This window comes from Conger conger, chromosome 3, assembly GCF_963514075.1.
Source record: "Conger conger chromosome 3, fConCon1.1, whole genome shotgun sequence".
NCBI classification, from domain to species: Eukaryota; Metazoa; Chordata; class Actinopteri; order Anguilliformes; family Congridae; genus Conger; species Conger conger.
In genome coordinates, this window is record NC_083762.1 from 67,934,510 (window position 1) to 67,957,483 (window position 22,974).

At 41.8% G+C, this 22,974-nt stretch overlaps 1 protein-coding gene across 1 annotated transcript in view; it reads left to right on the top strand.

The window, feature by feature from the left end:
* The first annotated feature begins 1,611 nt into the window (after nt 1-1,611).
* The window catches only part of LOC133124797 (ectodysplasin-A-like), a 41,306-nt gene continuing 19,943 nt past the window's right edge, over nt 1,612-22,974 (top strand). Inside the window, exon 1 of the mRNA XM_061236285.1 lies at nt 1,612-2,030. Within this exon, the coding sequence (XP_061092269.1) occupies nt 1,728-2,030 (303 nt within the window). The 5' untranslated portion in view covers nt 1,612-1,727. The remainder of the gene's footprint in view (nt 2,031-22,974) is intronic.

Below are 22,974 nucleotides of genomic sequence, written 5' to 3' on the forward strand. Positions count from 1 at the left end.
ACATCAAAAGCTGATGCATAGATGTTATGCAGCAGTTGGCGATAATTAAATCAATGACATTTCAGACCTGCTCAACACATGGCACAAGGAATGAGCATAGATGTGCCATTTGTGTTGAACATCTGTGACTACTTTGCGTCTTCTCGCCCTCTAGTGGTTAAAACCGGGAAAGGCACACGCCACACGTTGCCTGTTCCTCCGCTCACGGTCGACAGTACCTCCTTCACTTGTGGCTAAAATCATGCTTGGCTTAGATCAAGCACCATGCCATAATGCCATTTAATACTTTAAAGATGGAAAGCCCAACACGGCTTTGAGAGGCACTGGTGTTTGTGCAGCTGCTGATTTAAATCCAGATAACACCAAACTAATTACTTGACAAAAAACGACTTCTATCAGAGACGTTTTTAAAATGAAAGCAGTGAATCACGCCTGTGAAAACATGAATTAAGACATCATTAAAACACAGACCGCTGGAACAACCCCCGTGGTGGAGTTAAGTAAACACACTGACATAAATGCGATTACGGACCGTGAATGTGTTTTATATCAGCCTGAGATAAAAGATTAAAAGGAGACCTAGTAGTAGTGGTTAATGAGGGTTTTTTAACATTACTGCCCTGAGGCGTTTTGCTTTGTGGTGCAAGGCTTTGAGTGTGATGCACAGGTGCTGGCAGTACGGAGTGAGAGTTTGGTGCGTGCCTGACATATTCAACATGGGGGTAATTAGACTTTGACATTCTTGGAAACTGGAGGGTTGCCATAAGACAGGCTCAACCATGCTAATTTACTGTATGCATAGCATGTTACCATGGATCACAGTTGCCTAAGGTCTTAAATGTTTAAGTCAGGTCATCAGTCCACATTTTATCCTGAATACATTTTCTGGAAAAATGCTAAAATCAAATGCATGACTAATGCTAAAATCAATCATGACTAAAATATATACAGTATATTTTTCTAAATATAAGCGAAACCATGGCATTTTCCTGAGTGAAATTGGACAGTTAAAAGTTTAAATATAATACATTCAGGTAAATGGACAACTGATTTTTAACACACTTACAGAGCTGTCAGGACTTTGACCTCAACTGTTGGTACCTCTGGGTTGTACTCATATGTGAGGGGTCACTCAAAGAAATCCACACACAAGCACCCACACATGTGCCTAGTTTCAGACATGCACATGTGAAATAACATACGCTCATATAGACATGCACGCATACACACGCACACACACGCATATGGCCGTTGCTTTTTAAGCTATAAAGACCCGTACAGTGTCTACCATTTAAAAACTTTCAGTTTACTGTTTACAGTGCAAGGCAACATTATGTAAATGTAGTCTCTGCCGCCCGTTTGCACCTACCAAAAATAAAAGCAGATGGTAGTGTTAATCAAAGACAGTATAATTCTTCAAATAAAAGGCACTATCAAAGTTCGCCCTCTCTCTAAATGACGCATAGGACGGCGCGTAGAGGTTGGAGGATTGATCGAAAAGAGGGTAATATCCTCCAATCACAAATGATGAAGGCGGGTCTACAAACCGGTTTGCTTGTGGTGATTGCCGCGGTTTGGTAACCAAGGCATTCATTCTGGTCTAGGAGGAAATTAGGGTCGAAGCGTTCATGTGGGTTTGTGCACCAAAGATACTGATCAGCTGTAGATCAGACCCCAGAAACGAACTGATTATGCTGAAATAGCAATCCCCGAAACCGTAAATAGCAATGGCATTCAAAGGTCTGACAGAAAAGTTTTCAGAAAAAGCGCTGAAAACTCAACTTCCTTCAACCTGCATGTGCAGGAAACGGTGCAACAACTGCAAGGTTTTCCTCGGATTCTTCGTGCTGTCCTTGTCTCTGCATTTCATTACGCTATTTTGCTACTTGGATCTCAGATCTGAAATCAAACGTGAAATCTCACAGAAAAACAGAGATGAAACGCTTTCGACGGATGCATCCGGTCTGAATGAACTGTATCCCCACGCACTAAAGCCAGTGGACACCAGTTACCCTGCAGTGGACCTAGAGGTAATTATCTAGCTAGTAGCACATACATTAAATTGGTTCTTAAACAAGCCAGCTAAGTAGCCCATGCATGCTAACCATATAAAATGCATTATGTTTAAATAATGTACTCTGTAGCTATTTGTTAGTTTGATGTAGTCTAGGAGTATTACCTTTTTAATTTATTTTGCTATTCAGTGAGGTTTCACCACGCATTGTCTAATGTTAACAGATATTTAGAGTAGCGATCTAGGCTACCCATGCAGCGAATGTTCTTTGGTGTCTTTAGCTAGCCAGATGTCATTGCTAATGATTATTGTCAATAAAACGAACCGTGTGACGTGCTAGCAGCGCATCCAGGTAGTCTGAAGTGTTTCCAACTTTGCTGAGCAAAACACAATCTGTACGGTGCGAACTGCAACACTTCACGTGGTTACTTGGTACATCTTAATATTTTGATGTCTTGTTGGTTATTTTGTTGAAGTGTCTAGCTGGATACAATATAGAAAAATAGTGTTCGCGTTTTCAAATTGCTGAATGGTTAACTATTCAGTGGCACAAGACAAATGTTTTATGCCTGCATTCTGCTGAATCTGAGTTTCTGTGCTTGACTACGTGTGCATTCCAAGCGTGAAAATGGGTAGATTTGCTTCCAAGAGACTTGAGAGAAGCATTGCTTCAAGGTGAATGGCAGAGTGTACTTTGATATTGCCATAAACAAGCCTGTCAGCTACCCCCCAGATTATTGTTTAGGGCCCCGCACATCAGCAACGTTTAAGGCCAAATATGGGTCCTAAATTCGAGTGTCCTGGTGGCCGTGATCTTAGACAGGTGAAATATTGCAGTGACCATTAGCTCAACCTGCGCAGCGGAGTTTTATTGCTGCAAAGAGCAGGATGTGATAATGCAACTTGTAATTAACAATACAATGGTTGCACCGGCGGCGCTGTATTCTTGTGGACGTCACACACAATTGACATCGTGCGAGAGAACTCGAGGTTGTGCTATACAAATGAGTCGCGTAATTTGCACCACAATCTAACCCCTAGGGCCTAGGCTAAGGAGTGATGTCGTTAAAAAGAAATAATGAAGTCTTGGATTAAGCCTTTTTGGTGCGTGGCTGAGGTACAGGGCGGAGGTGGTAATGATTGAAGAAATTTGTTCCACCCATCATCGCTTTTAATTTCACACAGAAACAGAATGGAAAAATTGAAAATGTTCGATGCATTTGTTATGGTTCAAAGGGCCTTTGAACCAACTCCAGTTTGTCCCTTCCCAACTATTCCTCATTCGCATACGTTTATCGTATTTCGCCAATTATGTCTTATAGCGGCTTGTACAGTAGTACATATGCTGAAAAGTAGTTGCACCGAGTTGCTACTATTACAGTGGATTGCATATCATATAGCAATATCTTGCTCGTTAATTGCGTGTATAATTATCTGAACCAATTTAAGAAATTGAACACTCGTCTTGATAAACTGCAGAACTTTTGCACCTTTCGCAGCTGTTCTGTTGAAAGGCAAGAGGTAATTTTAAGTGGGTGATTGATGCTGAAGTGCATAGGTTCACAAGCAAGAGACTATGCTGTGTGTTAAAACATAATTTTTTTTTCTTAATCTGCTTTAGAATTTAACTTTCATTCCTTCTGTCAGAAGCTTCTCTGAATATGAATGTATGTAATGTATGTAGAGTAACTTAATAAGTACATTATAGTATCATTCACAAACTCTTAATACATTCATTATTTTTATAATATAAACATTAGAACACGTTGTGGGTGCAGGATGCAGAGCATTATAGGATCATTTTTTGGCTGAGGTTCTTGATTTATTTAGCAGTACCAAGGCCACAGGTGCTACCAGATAGATATTCCTTATTTTAGCACTGAAACCTGCTGTTTAAAAGGAATGCTCTAGTCTAAACTCATTATGGGGCTTGGTAATACTGGCACCGAATGGTCTATGCTGCAGGAAAGTATTTTAAACTCATATTACCAACCAGAAGCTTCTTTACTTTGGAAGTAGAAAGGACAGATGGAGCTTGAGAGCATAGTCTAGAAAATCTTGTTTTGCTCAACCTGAACTGAAGACGTTTTGCTAAGGCACTGAGTTTCAGTGTGTGGATCAACTCCACGTTCTGCTAAGAAATCTGTATCTGGTAAATGTCTTCTGTGGTTGCAGGTCCTTCAGGCTGGTGTATAATTGGTTGTAGCATAACTCTGAGGGTGGGATTGGTCTTTGCTTTGCTGGCCAAAAGACTCCTAGTTGATCCGGTGCCTGTAGTATAGGCAGCTATAGTCTACTCTTACACCGTGACTGCACCACCTGGTTGGTAGTTTGTTGCATGAAACTGCGTGTAGAGAACATCTTGTCTGAGGCCACATTATGGGCCTGCATTTACAATGGACCATTCAAGGAAAAATCAGGCGTTGCAAATTGGTTCATATTAATAGTATAGCACAGCAAAACAAGGTGCCTTTCAATTCCATTGACAAGCAGAACATCCGTGTAACAAGTAGAAAATGTAAAGAGGGAAGAGGGTCCATCTGGCCCTCATTGATACAGCAATCAGATGAACACGAAGAAAGGCCAGGCATTCAGCTGCACTGCTGTCGCTTGCAGCAATGCAGATTCCACATCTTAACCTCTGACCTTCTTACCAGCTGCAGGAAGCCTTGTAGGCCCTTTAACATAATTTCTACAAGACTGCTGTCAGTGACTAATTTAGCAGGAGGAAAAAAAATATATATAGACCACGTACCAAGTTTCTTGTCAAGTGAAACACGATGAATGTGAGATTAGGGGGGGAAAAAGAACCAGTGAATCGAGCTTATTAAAACCTTGTGGGGTTTTTCTGCGGCAATTGGTAGTTTGGTTTCAGGATCTGAGCTGGGAGTAAAAATGTTAACCACTTCAAAAGGCCAGACAGTCCAAATGAGATTGAGAGAAAACCGACAGCGTGAAGCAGGTAAATAAGCCTTTTTCTGTGGCTCACGGCATCCTTGGGGCATGTGGCAGGTCTCCAGGACTCTGTGTGACTCTTATGCCCTGCACAGTTATAGCCGCTCTAAGGGCCTTCACGTTGGCAATTAAATCAAACTGTATTTCCCGTTTAGGAATTCCATCTCTGACAGGAAATTGCCGTAATGACTCCATTGTGTTATGGAGCTATTGCTCTTGAGCTGTGTTAAAATAAGGGATAGCACAGGATGGTCTAGCAGTTCACAAAAGCTCTCTGCTTTAACCTGGAGGATTATATACAGTAGGTGTGACTCTGGTCCTGTTTAAGTTAGACTTTACGGGGCTGCAGGGTTTCCCAAGCTTTTTCCGTAAGCTCCCGTTCTCTTATAATGACCCTCCCCATTCTCCAACATATCCATTACTAGTTGACATTCAGTGACATCCAATAGATACAGTATCCAATGTATTAATGAGGGAAATAAGAAAATATCTTTAAAGTGGAACACTTTTTCCATTTTCTCAAGGACCCACCGGAGCGCCATCACATACCACCCACTGCTCGAGTGTCTGTGTGGGCGTCACAGTGAAGCGGCTACCTCTTTCCTCTGTTAAATTCATTACAGGCAGGCCTTTCCATGACACTGATTGGTTCAGACCGCATGTCACATGAAATGTCAGGGCCAATTGCAGAAGAGTTCCAGACCCACCGTTTTAAGAGCAGTGGGAGTGTTTCACATCAGTGGTCGCCAAATTAACTTGGTTAAATTAATCATGGGATTTCTCCCTTCTACAGCCTTCCCTCTGATATGTTCACATGGGTCACATGGTCCACCTCAGCCAATTACAGCATAATATCTAAAGTGTTGAAGGAAAAATATGTCCTGCCACCTAAAAAATGGTTTTGTGTACGATACTGCTGATGGATAAGAAACCAAAATGTGATATTTCTACAATTCGAAACTTCTAGCAGTTCTGTGTATTCATGAACAGTGTATTTCCTAATACCAGCAACATGATTATAATGTTTATAGTAAAATATAAGATGGGGTGTATGCTTTAAGAACTGTGAAATTGAAGCTGGTAATTGTAACCAAAGTATATCCTTAAAGTGAAGTTTGAGGTGCCTATGTTTGGCCTACTTGTCAAAATGTCGGTCTGCCTACATCTTAAATTGCCAGGTGCTAGTTAGTTAAAAGCCTTGACAATGAATATTGAAATGTTTGTTTTAACCATCCATCATGGTGACTGAAGTCTAAAAGATCAGAACCGATGTTCACATCATCACAGAGAGTTGACATAAAAATTATAATATACCAAGATCTAGTGTAGGTATTGCACAAACAATACATTTTTAATCATTCAGTTTTCTTCATTGATACACTTCAGAAGGACCAAGATGTTTCTGTCGTCAGCTGATGACAATAGTGAAGTCTAAATTTTTATTCTAGCTCTCCCCCTGAGGTATATTAGTAACGGATATGATATTATGACAGTGTGACTTTGGAGTGTTAAATAAACCAATTTCATGGTGTCTCACTACTTCCATTTGTGTGGGAACAGCATTGGTTTTTATGCTCTGTGACTTTAAGCATTCCCTCTGAAATGGCTCCCAAGTATGCTGTTTTTCTTCAGGCTTGGCTAAGTGTAACCACACGTTTCTTGTGTGTTACCATCCCTGTGTGAGCCATAGCTGGGTCTGCATTCTTTTTCTCAATGCTTGTTTATTTATAAATATCGTTCTGGAGAATTGCTTTTTGACGACTCATGATAGCCATCCCTAGTTTCCCCTATCAAATAAATAGAAGCCATGCGGTGGCCTTGGAATAGCAGACATGCTTTTTTTCTGATAAGCCTACTGAGGTAGAACCAGGTCACTTTTTGTTTGTTTTTAAATGTTCCTTTTTCAGTTTCTTCTCTGTGCATGTTAACCATTTTATTTATACTTGGTATGCACAAGGGAAAACAAAATGTATCCATTTGCCAACTCCGCTTAAATACAGACAGTCTCCATGTCTGTGAATTATGCAGCATTAGGCTAATAGTTTGATGCTGTCACAGCTTGTGTAGCTAAAATGTAAGAAAGCTGTTTTAAAAACGCTCATTGAAAATACATGGGTCATATATTGCTTTTCAAAGAATAAGAATGCCGAGAGTATGTACTGTTTGTGTGTCAGGTGCAGGTCGAACATAAAGATCAAAAGAAGCAAAGTACACACACTGCCGTAATGTTGGACAGATTGGACAGAATTTATTGCCCTATAAAAAGGGACAGCGTTTCAGTCTGTTTGGGACTTCATCAAGGTACACTTTTGTAGTCACAGGAAGGTGATGGATGTCAGCTGGCACGTTGCTGGTTTCTGTTTAGATTCCGCGAATTCTAAAGGACCATTTTAATGTGCTTAATTGTAGATGGCGCACACATGCACCTGCTTTTATTAAGAAGAGCCCCAGGGCTTGCCTGCTAAACAGATGTTAGAGAAAAACCTAACCATTAAAAAATGTACAGCCTGCTGCCCTGTGAGGTGTTCGTACTGTATACACAAATGATTTCTGTATGCTTTGTCTGTACAGTATTGTTGGGTATGATTTCAGATACTTTGAAAATCTGCCTGGTAACCAAACCCTTGACCTCCGCACTTGCCCCTGAAGCCCTGCACTGCCAGCGCATGTTTCAGTGCCCTCTGTCTGTCCTCTACAACGACGGCAAGAGCTTTCCAGTCTGCTGTTAGGATTCCCTTTAATCCTTAATAGTCATGCCATTGACTGTAAAAAGCATTGCGCAAATTAATTTCCACAGGGACCTAGTTATCACCCCCAGCCACATGTAAATGGTATTGATTATGATTTGTTCACATGGAAACCCTAATTGTTGAATGGCGTTGCCATGGATTCTCCGTATGTCTGTACAAGCAAGCTTTCGTGCAGACAGAAATGTGCTTTCTGTTGTGGTGTAATCTGGGCCTCCCGTGGGAATAGTTTTGTTTTCGCACTTGTATTTGCGGCCCATTTGTCTATATTATTTAAATAATTTATTTTCTCTCTGAAGTCGTTTTATGCCGGTGAACCCAGACGTTTTTGTGGGCCTTTTCTTTCTAATTGCTTCCAAAAGAATCCTTGTGAAACCACTGTTGCTGTGTCCTTTTAAGGGATAGCAGTTATTTTTGAGCATTTTGTTTAAGAGGCGGGAACAAATTATCAAGATATGGTCCGCTGGCAACAGATTTTCTCAATTTTTTTTGGTTCATTACAGAATTTGTCATGGAATTGAAGTGACAATAGGCTCTAAAATTCACAGCACAGGCCCATTTTAGTTTGAAATGGTGCGACTACAGTGTAGGCTAGAGTCTGGTATGCAGCCGCAGAGCTATAAAAAGGAAGCCGTCCTGGGATACTGGGTTGTGTTTGTCACAGAGGATATATGAGGGCCATATTATTTGTTTTGATAGCACATATTGAAAGGGAAGCCAATGACAGCATTGTTAATCATGTCCCATGTCATCAACAGGGCGAAAGTGGATTTGTGCCACGCTGCAAAAGCAGCTGGGAGCACTCTGGGGTCAGGAATATTTTGGGTCCTTGTGGAGAGAGTCTGAATGTCTTCACATCTGCAAGTTTACTTTGAGGGGGGAGAGACTTTGACTGATTTCTCGTCTCTGTCTCCGAAATCCATATGTGAACAGTGGCCTCTGTTTGTTTGGGAGCAGGGTGTTACTGTGACTAGCTTCAATCTGACCATGGGTGCTGACCAAATTGTTAGTTTTGGGATGGATTTTTCTTCCCCCAGAAAGATGCCTCTGTAATGGTAGTATATGAATAATATTGCTTTTCTTAAGATATAGAAAGGGAGCGGAACAGGAGTCTGCTTTTAACCAGTAATGTAAGGAAATATGGATGTGAGGAAAAATGGAATGCAGTGGGTTTTCAGAATCCTGTAATGTGCTGAAATGCCGTTGACGGACACATGGATGCAGTTAATGCTGGGAATTTTGGCATCATTTTCAGAAGACCATCGTGATATGCTTTTTAATATAATGACAGATTTCCTTAACACGTTAAAAAAACAGAAACAAACCCGTCGTTTCAAAATAATAATTCAAGAGTTTTGTATATTCATCTCGGCTGAATAGATTACAGTCCAACTGAATTCAGCTACGATGTCGTTGATCTTGGTAGGCTGAAGTGTCGAGGAGTTGCCAACGTCATAATTCTGTCACCGATCGAGGCCCATGAGCATGGATATTTTAAGCACTACACAAGGCATTACAATTAACTAATAAATGCAGTTTATTTTGTGGTAAGGTAAACAAAATGTATCTGTAATGGCCACAATGCAACTGCACTCCAACTGGGACGAACGGTTGGTTAAAACAAATGGAAGTATTTTGGCCCTGGGATTGTTGTTCTACTATGAACTGGGACTCACTGCAGGTTAGCTTCATTCCAGTGGCTACAGCTGTCTAATGGTGGGCATAAGCAGACCACGGTTAGCTTACTGCCTCAACAGTGCCATCGTTGCTTGCTTGATGCCCACAAGTTACCGCTTGCTGTTTGTGAAAGTCATCGGTGCCTCTTCACTCTTCATTCTCATTGGTCGCCCTAATCATCGTATTTTCCTGGGAGCACGTCTGAGGAGTGCGCTTAGCCAGATTCACTGCGTCTGCTGTGTTGTGTGGGTGGGGTGCAGGGACCTGGAAGCATTATTCTCTAATCAGTGATTTACAGGGTAATGCACCCAAAATGGTACAGTCTATATATACTGCAGATTGAGGTGCTTTCTATAATGCGGTACTTATCTCATAATCTAACTAAAATGTAAGCTTTTATTAAATAAATCTATGAATGTGGGTGCAGTAGGCTTCTGCTTTGTGCAGCTACTAGAATTTAGACAGGAATAGCAGCAAAGCAAATGGCTTTTGCAGTGGATATTTTTATTGTTTTGCATTGATGTCCTGTTACTGTTAGCGGTGCGCTCTGCTTGGTTTCACAGGAAGACGTCATTGGCAAGCACAGTAAGATGCTGCAAATTCTATTTTTCAGCCTCTAATTTCCCCACTCCAGAAAGGCATATCGTGTTACAGATATGTCTGAACAAGAGATTTCAGTCTTGCGCATGTTGTCATGACAGCAACAAGGTGAAATGACATTTTGGATTTCTGTCACGCGAACCCCTCAGATCCTGGTAACGAAACACCCCCCCCTCCCACATTCCCCAACACACCACCCATCCACTCACATAAACAAAACAAAACAGAAAAAAAAGAAGCAGAAATGATGTCATCCCCCGGGGATGGAGAAAGGCCATATGCATTCCGTCGCTGTGTGTCTTCCAGGATTAAGCCTAAAAGCTCCGAAGAATCTAATTAGCTGTGCGTCTGGAGGCCTCCACTTCTTCTCACTCTCATCACTCATTCATTTATTTTCATTTTTTCTTTCAGCAAAGCACTTGAGCTTAGAGAGCGACATTCTAGGACCACGCATCTGTTAGATTTGCTCAGTGCCAGTATGCACCCTTGAAGCGCTACCAAGATGGACTTTGATTACATTTGACAAAAAAAAAAGAGCTTGTTTTTCTCATGATTGAAGTAGAGCTGTTTTGATTACAACTCTGCTGTACTTTCATGGTAGTTTAATATACGAAGCCTTGTCTACAGTTTGCTGGGTAAGGGCCAGCAGTGGCCGGACAGCCAATCGTACCGATGTTGTCTTCTGAGGGCGATCTTGGAAGAGCAGGCTAACTTTTTAACATGTAAATCAGTCTGAACCTTTGTTGCGGAAGTGCCTTCCTGACTTTCAGCCCCCGCCTTTCCCTGTGAATCCTATGTGATTGGATAGAAATATATGGGTTATACCCCCCAAAATGTGGTCTCTTCATCACTTTCACACAGCTTTAACTTACTGTATGACAGCAAAGTATAAAAGAGGTTGTACTTTTTCTTATTGAACTCTACAACACTGTTGAATCTTACCAGGGTTTAAAAAAAATCGTCTAAGGTGGATTCTTGCTTGGATATAGGCGGCTATACAGTATTTGTGGCAGTATTTGTGAATTTCACTCCTTACATTTACATACATTTCAGATAACATTTTACAAATACAAACCCATTTATACAGCTGGGATGTTTGTAATTTTTTATTGAAGTAGCTAATTCAGGGCACAGTAAGTATCTTTCTCATGGGGTACACTGGCAGCACCCCCCAGCTGGGTTCCAAACCCACAGCCTTTGAGTTAGCCCTGTTCCTAATCCATTATACTATACTGCCGCAACTAATTACACATCGTTTCACCTCAGCACTCCGTAAACTTTACCAAAGAAATGTGTGGGGGAAAAGTGACCTCTTCAAAGGAAGTTACTTAAAGTGAGGGAACAGATTGTAAAGATTTTGATTCAAATATAGAAGAAACTTTAAAATGTGCTTTAATTTTACTGATACTGACTGTAGTTTTAATTCCAGCTCGTCGATCATAATGGACATGCATGCATACGGGTGGCATGTGTATTTCATTTTTCCTGCAACTGATGTTCCTTTTCATTTATGCACGAATAATACATCAATGAAATCTGAATTCTAGCTTTCATTAATTCACTTTCATCTTCTGTTTCCTGAAAATAAGAAATGATATAGCCTAGTGAAATCCATCACTTTTTATCAGTTATTAATGCAATATGTTGTCATTGTGTGTGATACGAATGTAAAAACTGTAATGTGTCTGACCAACTATACAAGATAAGCATACATCATTATTGGTTTCTCTCCGGTGCATTGCCTGGCGAGAGATTGATGGTGTTGCTTTCTGTGCTGCCTGCCTATAAAATAGTTACTAATTCTTTGGCATATTCCCTTATCCAGTGCTGATTACACTGTAAAAAAAGAAAAGAAAAAAACTTTGAAAGATAAAATGAGCATGATTTGAGGGAAAAAAAGGCAGATTGGGGGTGGGAGGGAGACGCTGGCGTAGAGATCCAGCCCGGGCCCTGTGTTTGCTGCAGACCAGATGTGGGGGCCGCAGTGTGGAACAGGGCCTTTCATGTGGCTTTCTGCCTGTCCTAAATTGGGATCGATTGAAGCCACAACGCACGGCGGGCATGCCAATGGGCGGGGCGGGGAGGGGGTGGTGGGGACTGAGGAGCAAGGAGGAACGAAAAAGGGGGGAAAAAAAAACAGAGGTAGCAGGTGGAAAAATATATTAACAGAAATTACTGGCAGGTGCTCTGAAGCCGAGGGATTGGAGCTTCAAACAGCGAGCTCGGTGCGGGAATTTGAACAAACACACGGCACTTGGCCACGCGCCACTCAAAACAACATGTGGCAGTTCAGCTGCCCTGTGTCATGTGTGCGAAGGAGACCTTTTGGGGGGGAAAGCATTGCATACAGGGGATCGTGCTCCTGCCCCAAAAGCAGTTGTCTTTAGTAGGCCGAGAATCATTGATGGACAAAACCCAAATGGGTCCAAATGTTAGTCTGAGATTGTTATGAACGTCCGGTATTTAAGCACGAACGTTGACATTTCCAATGTTGCCAAGGTCATCCGAATGCATCTCCATTGTGGTTCCATTGAGAAAATCTCAACAAACACAGTTACATCTGATATTTCATAGAAATAGCAGTAATAACTCTGGGACAAAGATAATGGAGAAATAATGCTGGGTGCTGGGGGCCTTGAAACAGTGAGTGTATAATATGTGTTAACATTTTGCAATGTGCAGTCATGGGCTGCCTTTAGGGCACTTTAGGAGCTTTTTGGTCTACCAGCGAAGAGTGCTTCTCCATTCAAGTTCTGAGCTTCATACAGGTCAAAGGGCATACGTCTAGCCATCTTAATTCAAAATGATTGTGGTTTCATCCATGCCTCTATTTTATTCATGTGCAGCGCACATGAAGTAAGCTGTGTGTAACTTCTGAGAAATTAGTGTAGTGTAAAGGCTCTATATTAGTAGTATACACTCAGTGCAGTGAGCACTTTTTTTCTTAGACTTATTTTTTGGTCTTAAGTCATCGGGTGCTGCAGCCTATCCACTTACACACGTATTGTGTGTTCAGAGATGCTCTACTGCATCCCACTGGTGTGATGTGTGATTATTTGTGTTACTGTCACCTTCCTGTCAGCTTTGACCAGTCTGGGCCAGAGTTGATGATCCATGTTACCATCCATGGTCCACCAAACTATGTTCATGTGTTTGTTGGCTTTAGCCTCCTAAGACCTGGCGTACACATGCGTGGACTCCATATTTTGGGCTGTACAACCATAATACTTAATTGTTAAGACCGAGAGTCCACATATGTGGACATCATTTCTCTCAAAAACTACATCATGTCAAAAGATGATGCTTAGTTTTTATACTTATCAGGTCCCAATAAGCCCAAATAGCAAAGAGAAATTAAACATGCATACCAAAAAAGAGTGCAGGTCTTAGGAGGTTAATGAGCCTGGGTTGTCTTGTGGAGTGTGGTACCCAAAAGCCCCTATATTCCCCTGACTGTGTGTGAGTGTGTGAGTGTGTGAGTGTGTGAGTGTGTGAGTGTGTGAGTGTGTGAGTGTGTGAGTGTGTGAGTGTGTGAGTGTGTGAGTGTGTGAAACATCTCGGGCCCTTTTTGATATGAAGATTGACCTCTGTTAAAGTGCAGCTGTTGTCACAGAGGGATAACTAAATCTTGTTTTGTTCATCTGACTATGGTGTTTTTTTTTTTTTGTTTTTTTTACCCACACAGTGTATTCAGTCGAAAAGCTGTTAAATTCAGTTATGGAAACTTAAATGGGCCAGTTTATGAATTGATGCATCTCTGATTGGTTCTTGACTGCCAATATCTCGATCACTCTGTCCAGGCTAATTACTGACATCATGCCATCATGACATCATGGTTGATGAATAAAGCCTAAAGTAAACTACAGTTGAATGTGTAATTTGAAATGCATGCGCATTTGATTACATTTGATACAAATTTGGCTAATTTTAAAGCTTGACTTGTTGATAAGTACTCCTTTTCCGAAGGGATAAGAACACTTTCAGCCATCTGTATTTATGACACTGCTTATCAGAAGCCAAGCCAGAAACGACAGATATGCAGTGCGCTGGTCTTATTACAATTTTGGCAAAAAATATTTAGATTAGATATCGTTTCTCTGTATTGTTCTTTCTCTTCGGGAGGACATTTCATGCCCCCTGACAAAATGTCATCCATCTGTGTTTGTTGTTCTTAAAGGGCAGTTTCTACTGAGTCATGGGTCATCAGGGAGAAGGAGGACCTTACTAAAACCAGCAAATATTATATAATACATTACAGCCTATTGTTCAGCCAAATTGTATTGAATCTTCATTTTTGTGTCACATTTGTGACTTTACTGTCAAAGAGTCTGAAGAAAATAATAGCTTTTGCATATGGAAAGGAATAGTACTGGAAAAGCAACAGGAATTGCTTGGTGGGCTATCTTCTTGATTAAGAGCAGGAGGAAAGGGTTTTTCTTTGTTGTGGCTTCTTCAGTTTTGTGGTTTGAGTACAAGGAGATAATACAAGGAAACTGTTGCCACTGTGGTCAAATCTTCAATTAGTACACATGTCTGCCCTGATTGGTGCCGTGATGTAATGATCTATCATGTTCCTTCCACTTCTGTGTCCTAATGTTGGAGATCAAACAAGCCCCTGCAAAGCTCAAGGTCGCTGAATTGATGCACTCGCATAAATATTATTTAGTCTGTGTAAGGCATCTGTAAATAGGAGTCATTGAGGAATAATGGTGATTATGTGTCCGTATTTACAATGATGATTCATGACGGATGTGGGGAAAGAGCCTGTGCAAACTCAATATACAGACCAAATTCTGTTTGACTTTTCTCAACATCTATGAATATCATGTACCCAAAGCTTAGTTTGCTTACAGTGGATTGAGCCAAAAACCTTGAATACAAACCCGCACTATAAACATGTTAAATGGTTCCTGAGTTCCTGTGTGTTTTTGTGGTCTTTTTTTGAGTGGAAAGCTGTAAAAGAAAGTAAAGATTTACATTATGGTTATGTCCTGAAATATTTGTTTCATTAGACACATTTCAAAAGACAAATGTAAGGTATTTAGCCTTGTAAGAATCGCTGAGGTCTTCCTGGAGTTATTTTACGCTTCCAGGTTAATACAGCTCAAAGTACATACAAGCACAATACTAAATGTACAACCAGTGAGCCATTTTCATTTGGAAAATCCTAACAAATTTTACAAACAGAAATGAACTAAAGAAGTAATATGGTGGGGTGCAGAAATTTGGGCACCCCTGGTTTATATTTCTGTTTCAATGAATCTGTAAGTGATCGAAAGCAAACCTCTAATTGGTATAGAGTTACACATGACACCTTTCTGCAAATTTTAAAGCAAGATTGCTTAAAACTCCTAGGAGTTACAAAGTACTAACTGACAAATCTAACAAAAAAACTGACAAAAACTTGTGCACTGGGCGTTTCTCCTTTTTTAAATTTATTTTGTAACTGTATATATAATTCAAATAAAAAGTAATCTCGCTTTATAATTTGAAGAAATTTGTCATGTTTAACTTCGTACCATTTAGAGGCAAGGCTTGCCTCTGTTCACCAAGATATTCATTGTAGAAGGCTTTTGACAAGGGGTGCCCAAATTTTTGCATATGACTAATCTCGAAACTGCCTTCTTCCCAATGAAGATATCTGCTGGAAGCACGGGTGGCATTTGCTGCATTAAAGATGTTTTAACCACAAGCAGCCGGCAGATCTGTTAAAAAGATTTAGCAAACAGTCTCCCTTTCTCTTTTTACTCGTATTGAGCTTTGAATATGAAAAAAATTAAACCTGTCATCATACCAACCATGCAATGTGCATTTTCTGAAGCAAGCCCATAGTGCAGCCCAATCCTGTTTCTGTTCAAGAGCTGAAATCCAACAAGCAAACTGCATTTGGAGTTTTGGAGGCTGCTGCTTTTTCGATGCCAAGACGACACGTGCGAAATGGCCCCCACAAGCCACAGACTGCAGAAAGGCAGCAGAGTTTTGGGGTGTGATGGGGCAGGGCCAGGGGCAGGGGCAGGGGGTGTTTGAATTCATGCATGGCTTCCCCTCAAATACACTCCTAATGTGTCGCATGACATAATTTCACCACTCCTGTCTGAACTACAGCATCACGTAGCGGCAAAACTGACTAGACAGACTGTAATGGGCATAATTAAATACAAGTTCTTGCTTTTGTTATTAACAAAATGGCAGAAAAACCCATTAATGGAAAGCAAACAATATGGTCCATAAAAGCAATTTGCTGTCTCCCAAACCACATAATTTATGAAAGACGCTTTGTTCTGGATAATCACATAAAAACTGAATTCCTGTTTGTGGCCATATTTGTAGCTTTGGCCTGTAAAATGTTTTACACAGGCAATAAATTGTATCAGCAGTGCCTTGAAAGAAATCGCTTGATCACTTTATGGCCTTTTTATTAGAAGCTGGAATCCAGACTATAAATTAAAGCATAACTGTTATGCATTACAGACGATGATATTATCCTGGCTCTCGAGAGGACGGCATCGCCTGAGAGCGCGGGGGGAAAAAAGAACATCACTCAAAGACAGACACTCTTTAGGAAGCCAAAACTCTCGACCCAAGCCTGGATTTGTGTCTGTTTGTTTTAGGGCTCGGGCTTCTCTTAATGGAGACAAGCCACCCGCCCCACAGCGAGGAAGGCATAATGCGCCACACCATGCTATTTTCTCTGACCCAGTTCCCATTTATCATCATCTGATACAATATAGCTGCTGTCTATGGCTTGGCATTGGTGCTGTTCTTTTTCCTGGGTCTGCCGTTTCATGTTTTATGGGCCTTTAAAATGTCCTCCTGATGAAATTCTGACATGCTGCTCACTGAAATTAAGGCATTTTATCTCATCTTAACACTGACAAATTATGATACTCGGGTAATGATCTGAACCCAAGCACAAAAGTAATATTGCACAAAACTTATTTGAAAAAAAAATGAGCTGAAATCTAAATTCACTTTCCCCAATTTAGTCAATTCTTCATAACCATACGAACACATTTCATAGTATATATCCTAAACATTACATTTATAAAATACTCATATGTGCCCTGCAAGGTTATTTCCAACCACTTCTTGGAAAACAAGATTTTACCGTCATTGTGTACCATGCTCTGGGGATGTTGAATGTCACATTATCCTTTTCACACAGTGGTGTGCATCCTCATTTGACATCCCCATCCTCATTTGACGTCAGTCAAATGGAAAGATCCGTTTCACTAATACATCATAGCTAGTGCTGAACTAACTTCCGTTTCAGCTCATCTTCAAAGTGCTACTCATTTCACACGACCTTCTTTGTCTGGTTCACAGTGTATTGTCTTGCATGCTCTTCCTTCAGCTTATGTTGTATCTTGCTGAGTGTCAACAAAAATCAGATGACTCTATATTCTGGGAATAAGTAAATAATTATTTTGCGGAAGTAATGGAGTGCTTTTTTTTTCTTTTTTTTTTTTTCTCCGCTTTGATTTAACGGTGTTGACGTCTTCTCATCCCTTATGTCCTTCAACCTGTTTTATTTGTCCCCCAATGTTGGTTTCGAGGAAAAACCATGTCGAATGGCAATGGAATTTGCTCCAGATGGTGTTCCTCAATGAGGTGAAAATTCAAGCAGCTGTGAGCGTTTTCGCCACCCATCCCCCCCACCCCACCCCTGCGCCCAGATTGGCCAGATGTTGGAGTTAAACAATCGTGATTATGGACACCGCAGTTTACAGTTCCACAGAAACGGGAGCACGTGGCCCCTCGGATGGCCTGGCCCACAGGCCCTGCTATCGCTGATCCTCACTGCTGATCGCCCCTCGCATGGCCTGCTCCACAGTCCCTGCTATCGCTGATCCTCACTGCTGAGAGCCCCTCAGATGGCCTGGCCCACAGGCCCTGCTATCGCTGATCCCCACTGCTGATCGCCCCTCAGATGGCCTGGCCCACAGTCCCTGCTATCGCTGATCCCCACTGCTGAGAGCCCCTCGGATGGCCTGGTGCACAGTCCCTGCTATCGCTGATCCCCACTGCTGAGAGCCCCTCGGATGGCCTGGTGCACAGGCCCTGCTATCGCTGATCCCCACTGCTGATCGCCCCTCAGATGGCCTGGCCCACAGGCCCTGCTATCGCTGATCCCCACTGCTGAGAGCCCCTCAGATGGCCTGGTGCACAAGCCCTGCTATCGCTGATCCCCACTGCTGAGAGCCCCTCAGATGGCCTGGTGCACAGGCCCTGCTATCGCTAATCCCCACTGCTGATCGCCCCTGTTTAAACCTGGAGGGAAGGGGGGGACATAGTCAGGCTTAGAGCCGTTACCTCTGACCCTCTGAACACTGCCCCCGTGTGTAACACTAGAGTTAGAGCCCACGACTTGCGTAGCTCCCGTCACAGGACAGGAAGAGGGGCCGCAGAGGGGCTGGAGCACTTCCACCGAATCTCGCCCGGTTTGTTGCCATGCAAGTGTTGCCGTGACGACGACGGCCACGGCAACAGCTGTCTGCCAGCTGAAGCGTGCCAGTGGCTCTGGGGACATCTGGAAGCCTGTGCCAGGAAACCCAGCCTTCCTGCTGCCCTGCCAGCACAGGACACTGGTCTCGTGGAGCAGGGGATGGCCGTTTGGGCTCAGATACTCCATTTTGTGAACATTGCAACTGACACGTAACGGCTGAAGGTTTTGCACTGTCCCCATCCCCCCCCCCCCCCCCTCCGCTGCTTCTTCCTCAACGGATTGCAGTCTAAACGAGCCACCGTATTTGCAATTAAATTGACCAGATCAGCTCTTCATGCGAACATGAAAGGGAATGTATTTGTACATGTCCGCATTAAGACCATGAAATTGAACAAGACGCGTGCGAAAATAAGTTGCTTAAATACTTAAAAATCTTCAACAGAACATGTAAAAAAATAAAAGTCAAGTCTAACTGTATAAACGAGACATGGATGAAAGAAATCGCTTAAACACTTTCTGAGAGCAATACACAAACATAATCTCAGCCTGAGAAAAGGCACAATATATATGCCAAAAAGATAATCCTGTGTTTAAGGCATTCTGAGGAGACAGCTGTTGACCTCTTGCATTGTGGGTATTATCCTCCCTCACTGTTGACCAAGTGACCCCTTATCTCAGTCACCCCAAACTTTTTAACCCTGGCTGTGTTCATGGCACTTTGACCTCTGGCCTCAGCCCCCTGGGTATGTCCTGGCCTTCAGAAGAAAAATGTGGCATGGCACGCACGTTTGAGCAAGTTACTCATTGTGCGTGCGTGTGTGTATGTGTGTGTGTTTGCCACAGTGTTTATAAGGGCATAAACACAAGGGATGTTTGAATACATTTCGCAATGCAGCTCCCCCCCCCCCATTCTGAGTGTCTAAAAGAAAAGAAAAAGAACCAAAGGAATCGGACGGTGTCTAATAGTGGCTAAGATTATATGGTATGCATCTTTCTGTTGTTTACATTTATGGAATTTCATTTTATTTGCTACTTGAACCATAATGTTCAAGCTGAATCAAAAAACATGTACAGTAGGATTTGCCACCCTTTTTCCCTGGGTTGACTTTTGTTTTTATTGGGAGTTCCTTCTTCATTCCATTGTAGCAGTCATACAAATAAAGGTTTTGCACAGAAAACAATTGCACTGCATCATTGGGCATTTTGGTTGTTTTGTTTACTAGCCAAGGACAGAATTTATTTGAAGTTGTGAACATTGATTCATAGTAACATCATCCCTGTGTAGCAGTGACAAAATAGGGTTTTAGTGGATCAGGGTTTTAGTGGATCAGGGCTTTGGTGGCGTTGATATCATGTAGGCACTCAGGATAATGCACATCAACTCTTAACCAGAAACAGAAGGTAAATTCTATTACAGATCTCAGGGGTCAGTGATTCTTGTCAAGGAACTCTAGACCTATGAATAACTACTTCTGTATGTGTGGAGTTTTCCTAAAATACAGGCCGCACAATGAAAAGGCCTGTATACAACCAACATTTGTCCTTAACGTTGTCTTGCAATTAAATGCAAGTGTTACATATCCCTGTAACAAAGTCGGCTTTCTTTAGCAGAAATGCATTTTAAAGGGGAATGTGCTGTGTTGGTTTCTAGGGGGGAAGGTCTGTACGAAACTCTTGGTAACGGATGACTTATTTAAAATGTGAGTTGAGATTTTTTTTTATTTTTTTTTAAACAAATTCAGTTTCTTCTAAAGGATGGTGCTGTGGGTAGTGGGTTGGAGGTGGGCGTGGCAGGGCTGAAATTCCTAACTGTGTCTAGCAGGTGGCTTTCAGATGCATTAATTGAAAAGGTGGGTGTTGCCCTCCATTTTAAACCAAGCAAGATTGTGGATGACGATATGTGGATTTATCACAAGTTTTATGCAATATTCACCGACATTATCATATATTGCATATTTTCCTCCTATTGCGCAGCCCTACCGAGAAGCTTGCTTACACTCTCGTAGTAAAGCAAATGCATTTACACGTGTTTCTCCAAAATTACAGGGGTCTAAAATTCATTTGATTTGTGATTTATTATGCTGCTTGAGTAGGGTAAGGCTATTATGACTACTGTTGATAAGAGCCGTTCGTGCGAGAGCTGGCGACTCCTTGACCTGCTGTAACCTGGGACTACTGCTTCACCCATCCTCATTTTTCAGTTGAATTGATTGAAGGCAGTTTTAGGAAATGGTGTGTTTCTAGCACAATTCTGAGGATGTTTTGAACCTCGCATTATCTTCCAGTGACAGCGCTTTGAGACACTCTTTCCACTCATGTCTGTCGGAAAGTTGCTCATTTATTTATTTCATTTTAATCCTTTTATTTAGCATTAATCCATAGTGGTGGAGAGATGCGGTGCACATAATACCAGCATTTCAGAAAATGTAGCCTATTCTGAGGCCGCTTCAGTTCTCTTTGTCTGTTTGTCTGTCGTTGGTTTTATCCACCTCGCATTGTAAATGATAACCTGGCCAACTGGCTGGCAGACAACACCGCGAAGATCTGACCGCACAACTGTCAGCCAGCATGGAGCCTCTGGACCAAAGCGCTCAGTACAAATCAATAAGCACAGTGGAGCTTTGACCTGCTGCGTGAAAACACAATGGTTTCCGAGTGTGTACAGAGCTCAGTTAGTCCTGTTAATTTGCCCCCTTTAGCAGAGGGGTGGCTCCTGAGGGTTTGAAAGTGCGTGAACATCTGATTAATTCAGTGGATGCTCCATTTTCACAAAGCTCTCAGTCTCCCGTGAATAATACGCTGATATAAGCGTTTGTGTGAATTTAAATAAAAAGCCTATTTTTTCTGTAGGTCCATTATAAATTCACCATTCGTGTACAAATGTGGTCACACAGATATGGCCCTTGAAGATGGTTAAGTATTTTCGATTGGTAGTGCTGTACTTGAACTGTTGAGGGTTGCAGTTTTAGTTTTAGTAGGGGGGCCTGTGTGTGAAAGTGGCACACAGTGATTTGGAGTTCTGAATCTCTGGAAGAAAGGTGAAAAAAATGTTCCTGTAATGAGGGAACACATGTTTATTCTAATGGACAGTGAACTCCATTCCTTCCTTACTTCGTCTTTTCACTTGAGATCTTGGACAGGCCGACTGTCAGACGTCTGGAAATTTTTGATTGAAAACTGTAACGGGAGGATCTTGGCTTGGCAGTAGATTTGAAATAAAATCGCATTGAGCTGCACAGTTTTTAATGATGAATGGTCACTGTAAATAATTTGTGATGAGAACAGCAAAACAAGAAATGCAACATATACAGATTCCAAATGGCTCCTGTGATAGCTAAAAATGCTCTGGATTTTTGTTTTTTTGGGGGGAAATGTAATAACTTTACGGCATAGTCAATTTGTAAAAGTCAGTATGAGCATGCCAATAAACCTTTATACTGTACTCTAAATAAGGTCTTATATAATAGTTGTATATAACAGTGATTATTTGAACGGTGTTTTTTTCACAATATGAAGTAATATCTGCGACCATCACCAGCAGTCTCCCATCCCTCCAATTCATTGTTTCTTTGTTGGCATCTCAGGAAATCTCTGTCAAGGGCAAGGCGTGTGCTGTTTGTAAAGCGGGGGAAGATAAGATTTGCTGCCCGTCTCTCGGCAGTGAAGGTGAAACTTTGGGTGGTCTTCCTGTATGAGTCTGCCTCTCACCTCCTGCTTCTAGGCTGGACTCCAGCGGTTCAGCAAGTCGCCAAGATTAACCCACACATACACACACACACACACACACACACAGCAGAATGGCCTTCTCCGGCAAGGGTTAGGGCTCGTGCCGAGGAGACGCCCTTGAGACATTTTGTAGCTAATTTGCGTTTTCCTGTGGCGACCTTTCCCGTTGTCTGTTTCGCATCAGTCTCCTGCGGAGTCCCGTCTCGCCGCGCTGAGTTTCTCTCCGGCGCATGAGGGGGAGCCAGAGGGCACGAGCTGTGTCAAATCAAGCCTCCGCTCTTCTTTCAGTGTTGTGTTCTGCAGGATGTGACCGTGACAACAGTGTAAAATCTGCAATAACCAAAAACAACACACATGGGCGTTGGAAAGAAAGCTCCGTACTGTAAATAGTCCACCTTTGTGTTAATATATGGATATGCAATAAAATAGACGGTAACACTTTTCTTTAAACCCCTTGCCATGAGGCTGTAATACAGTAACACTGTCATACACATGACATAGTAGCTGTCTCAAGATGGGATAACAAATTATTTCAGTTGATGGGAAATTATATAAAACTGTCTTTTATTGTTAAATGTTATGACCGATGTTATGGTCGTAAAATTTTACAGATAAAAGTATGACAGTTTTGACATAACCTGACACCATCTGTTATGCCATTTTGTGACAGCTATGTCATGTGTATGACAGCGTTATGTCAGCCTTATGGCAGTGGGTTCAAGTAAAATGTTACCACATTAACAGCCAAATGGCAAAACTTCACAAATTGACACATTTAACCGAAATATTATTACTCGCTAGGAAAATAA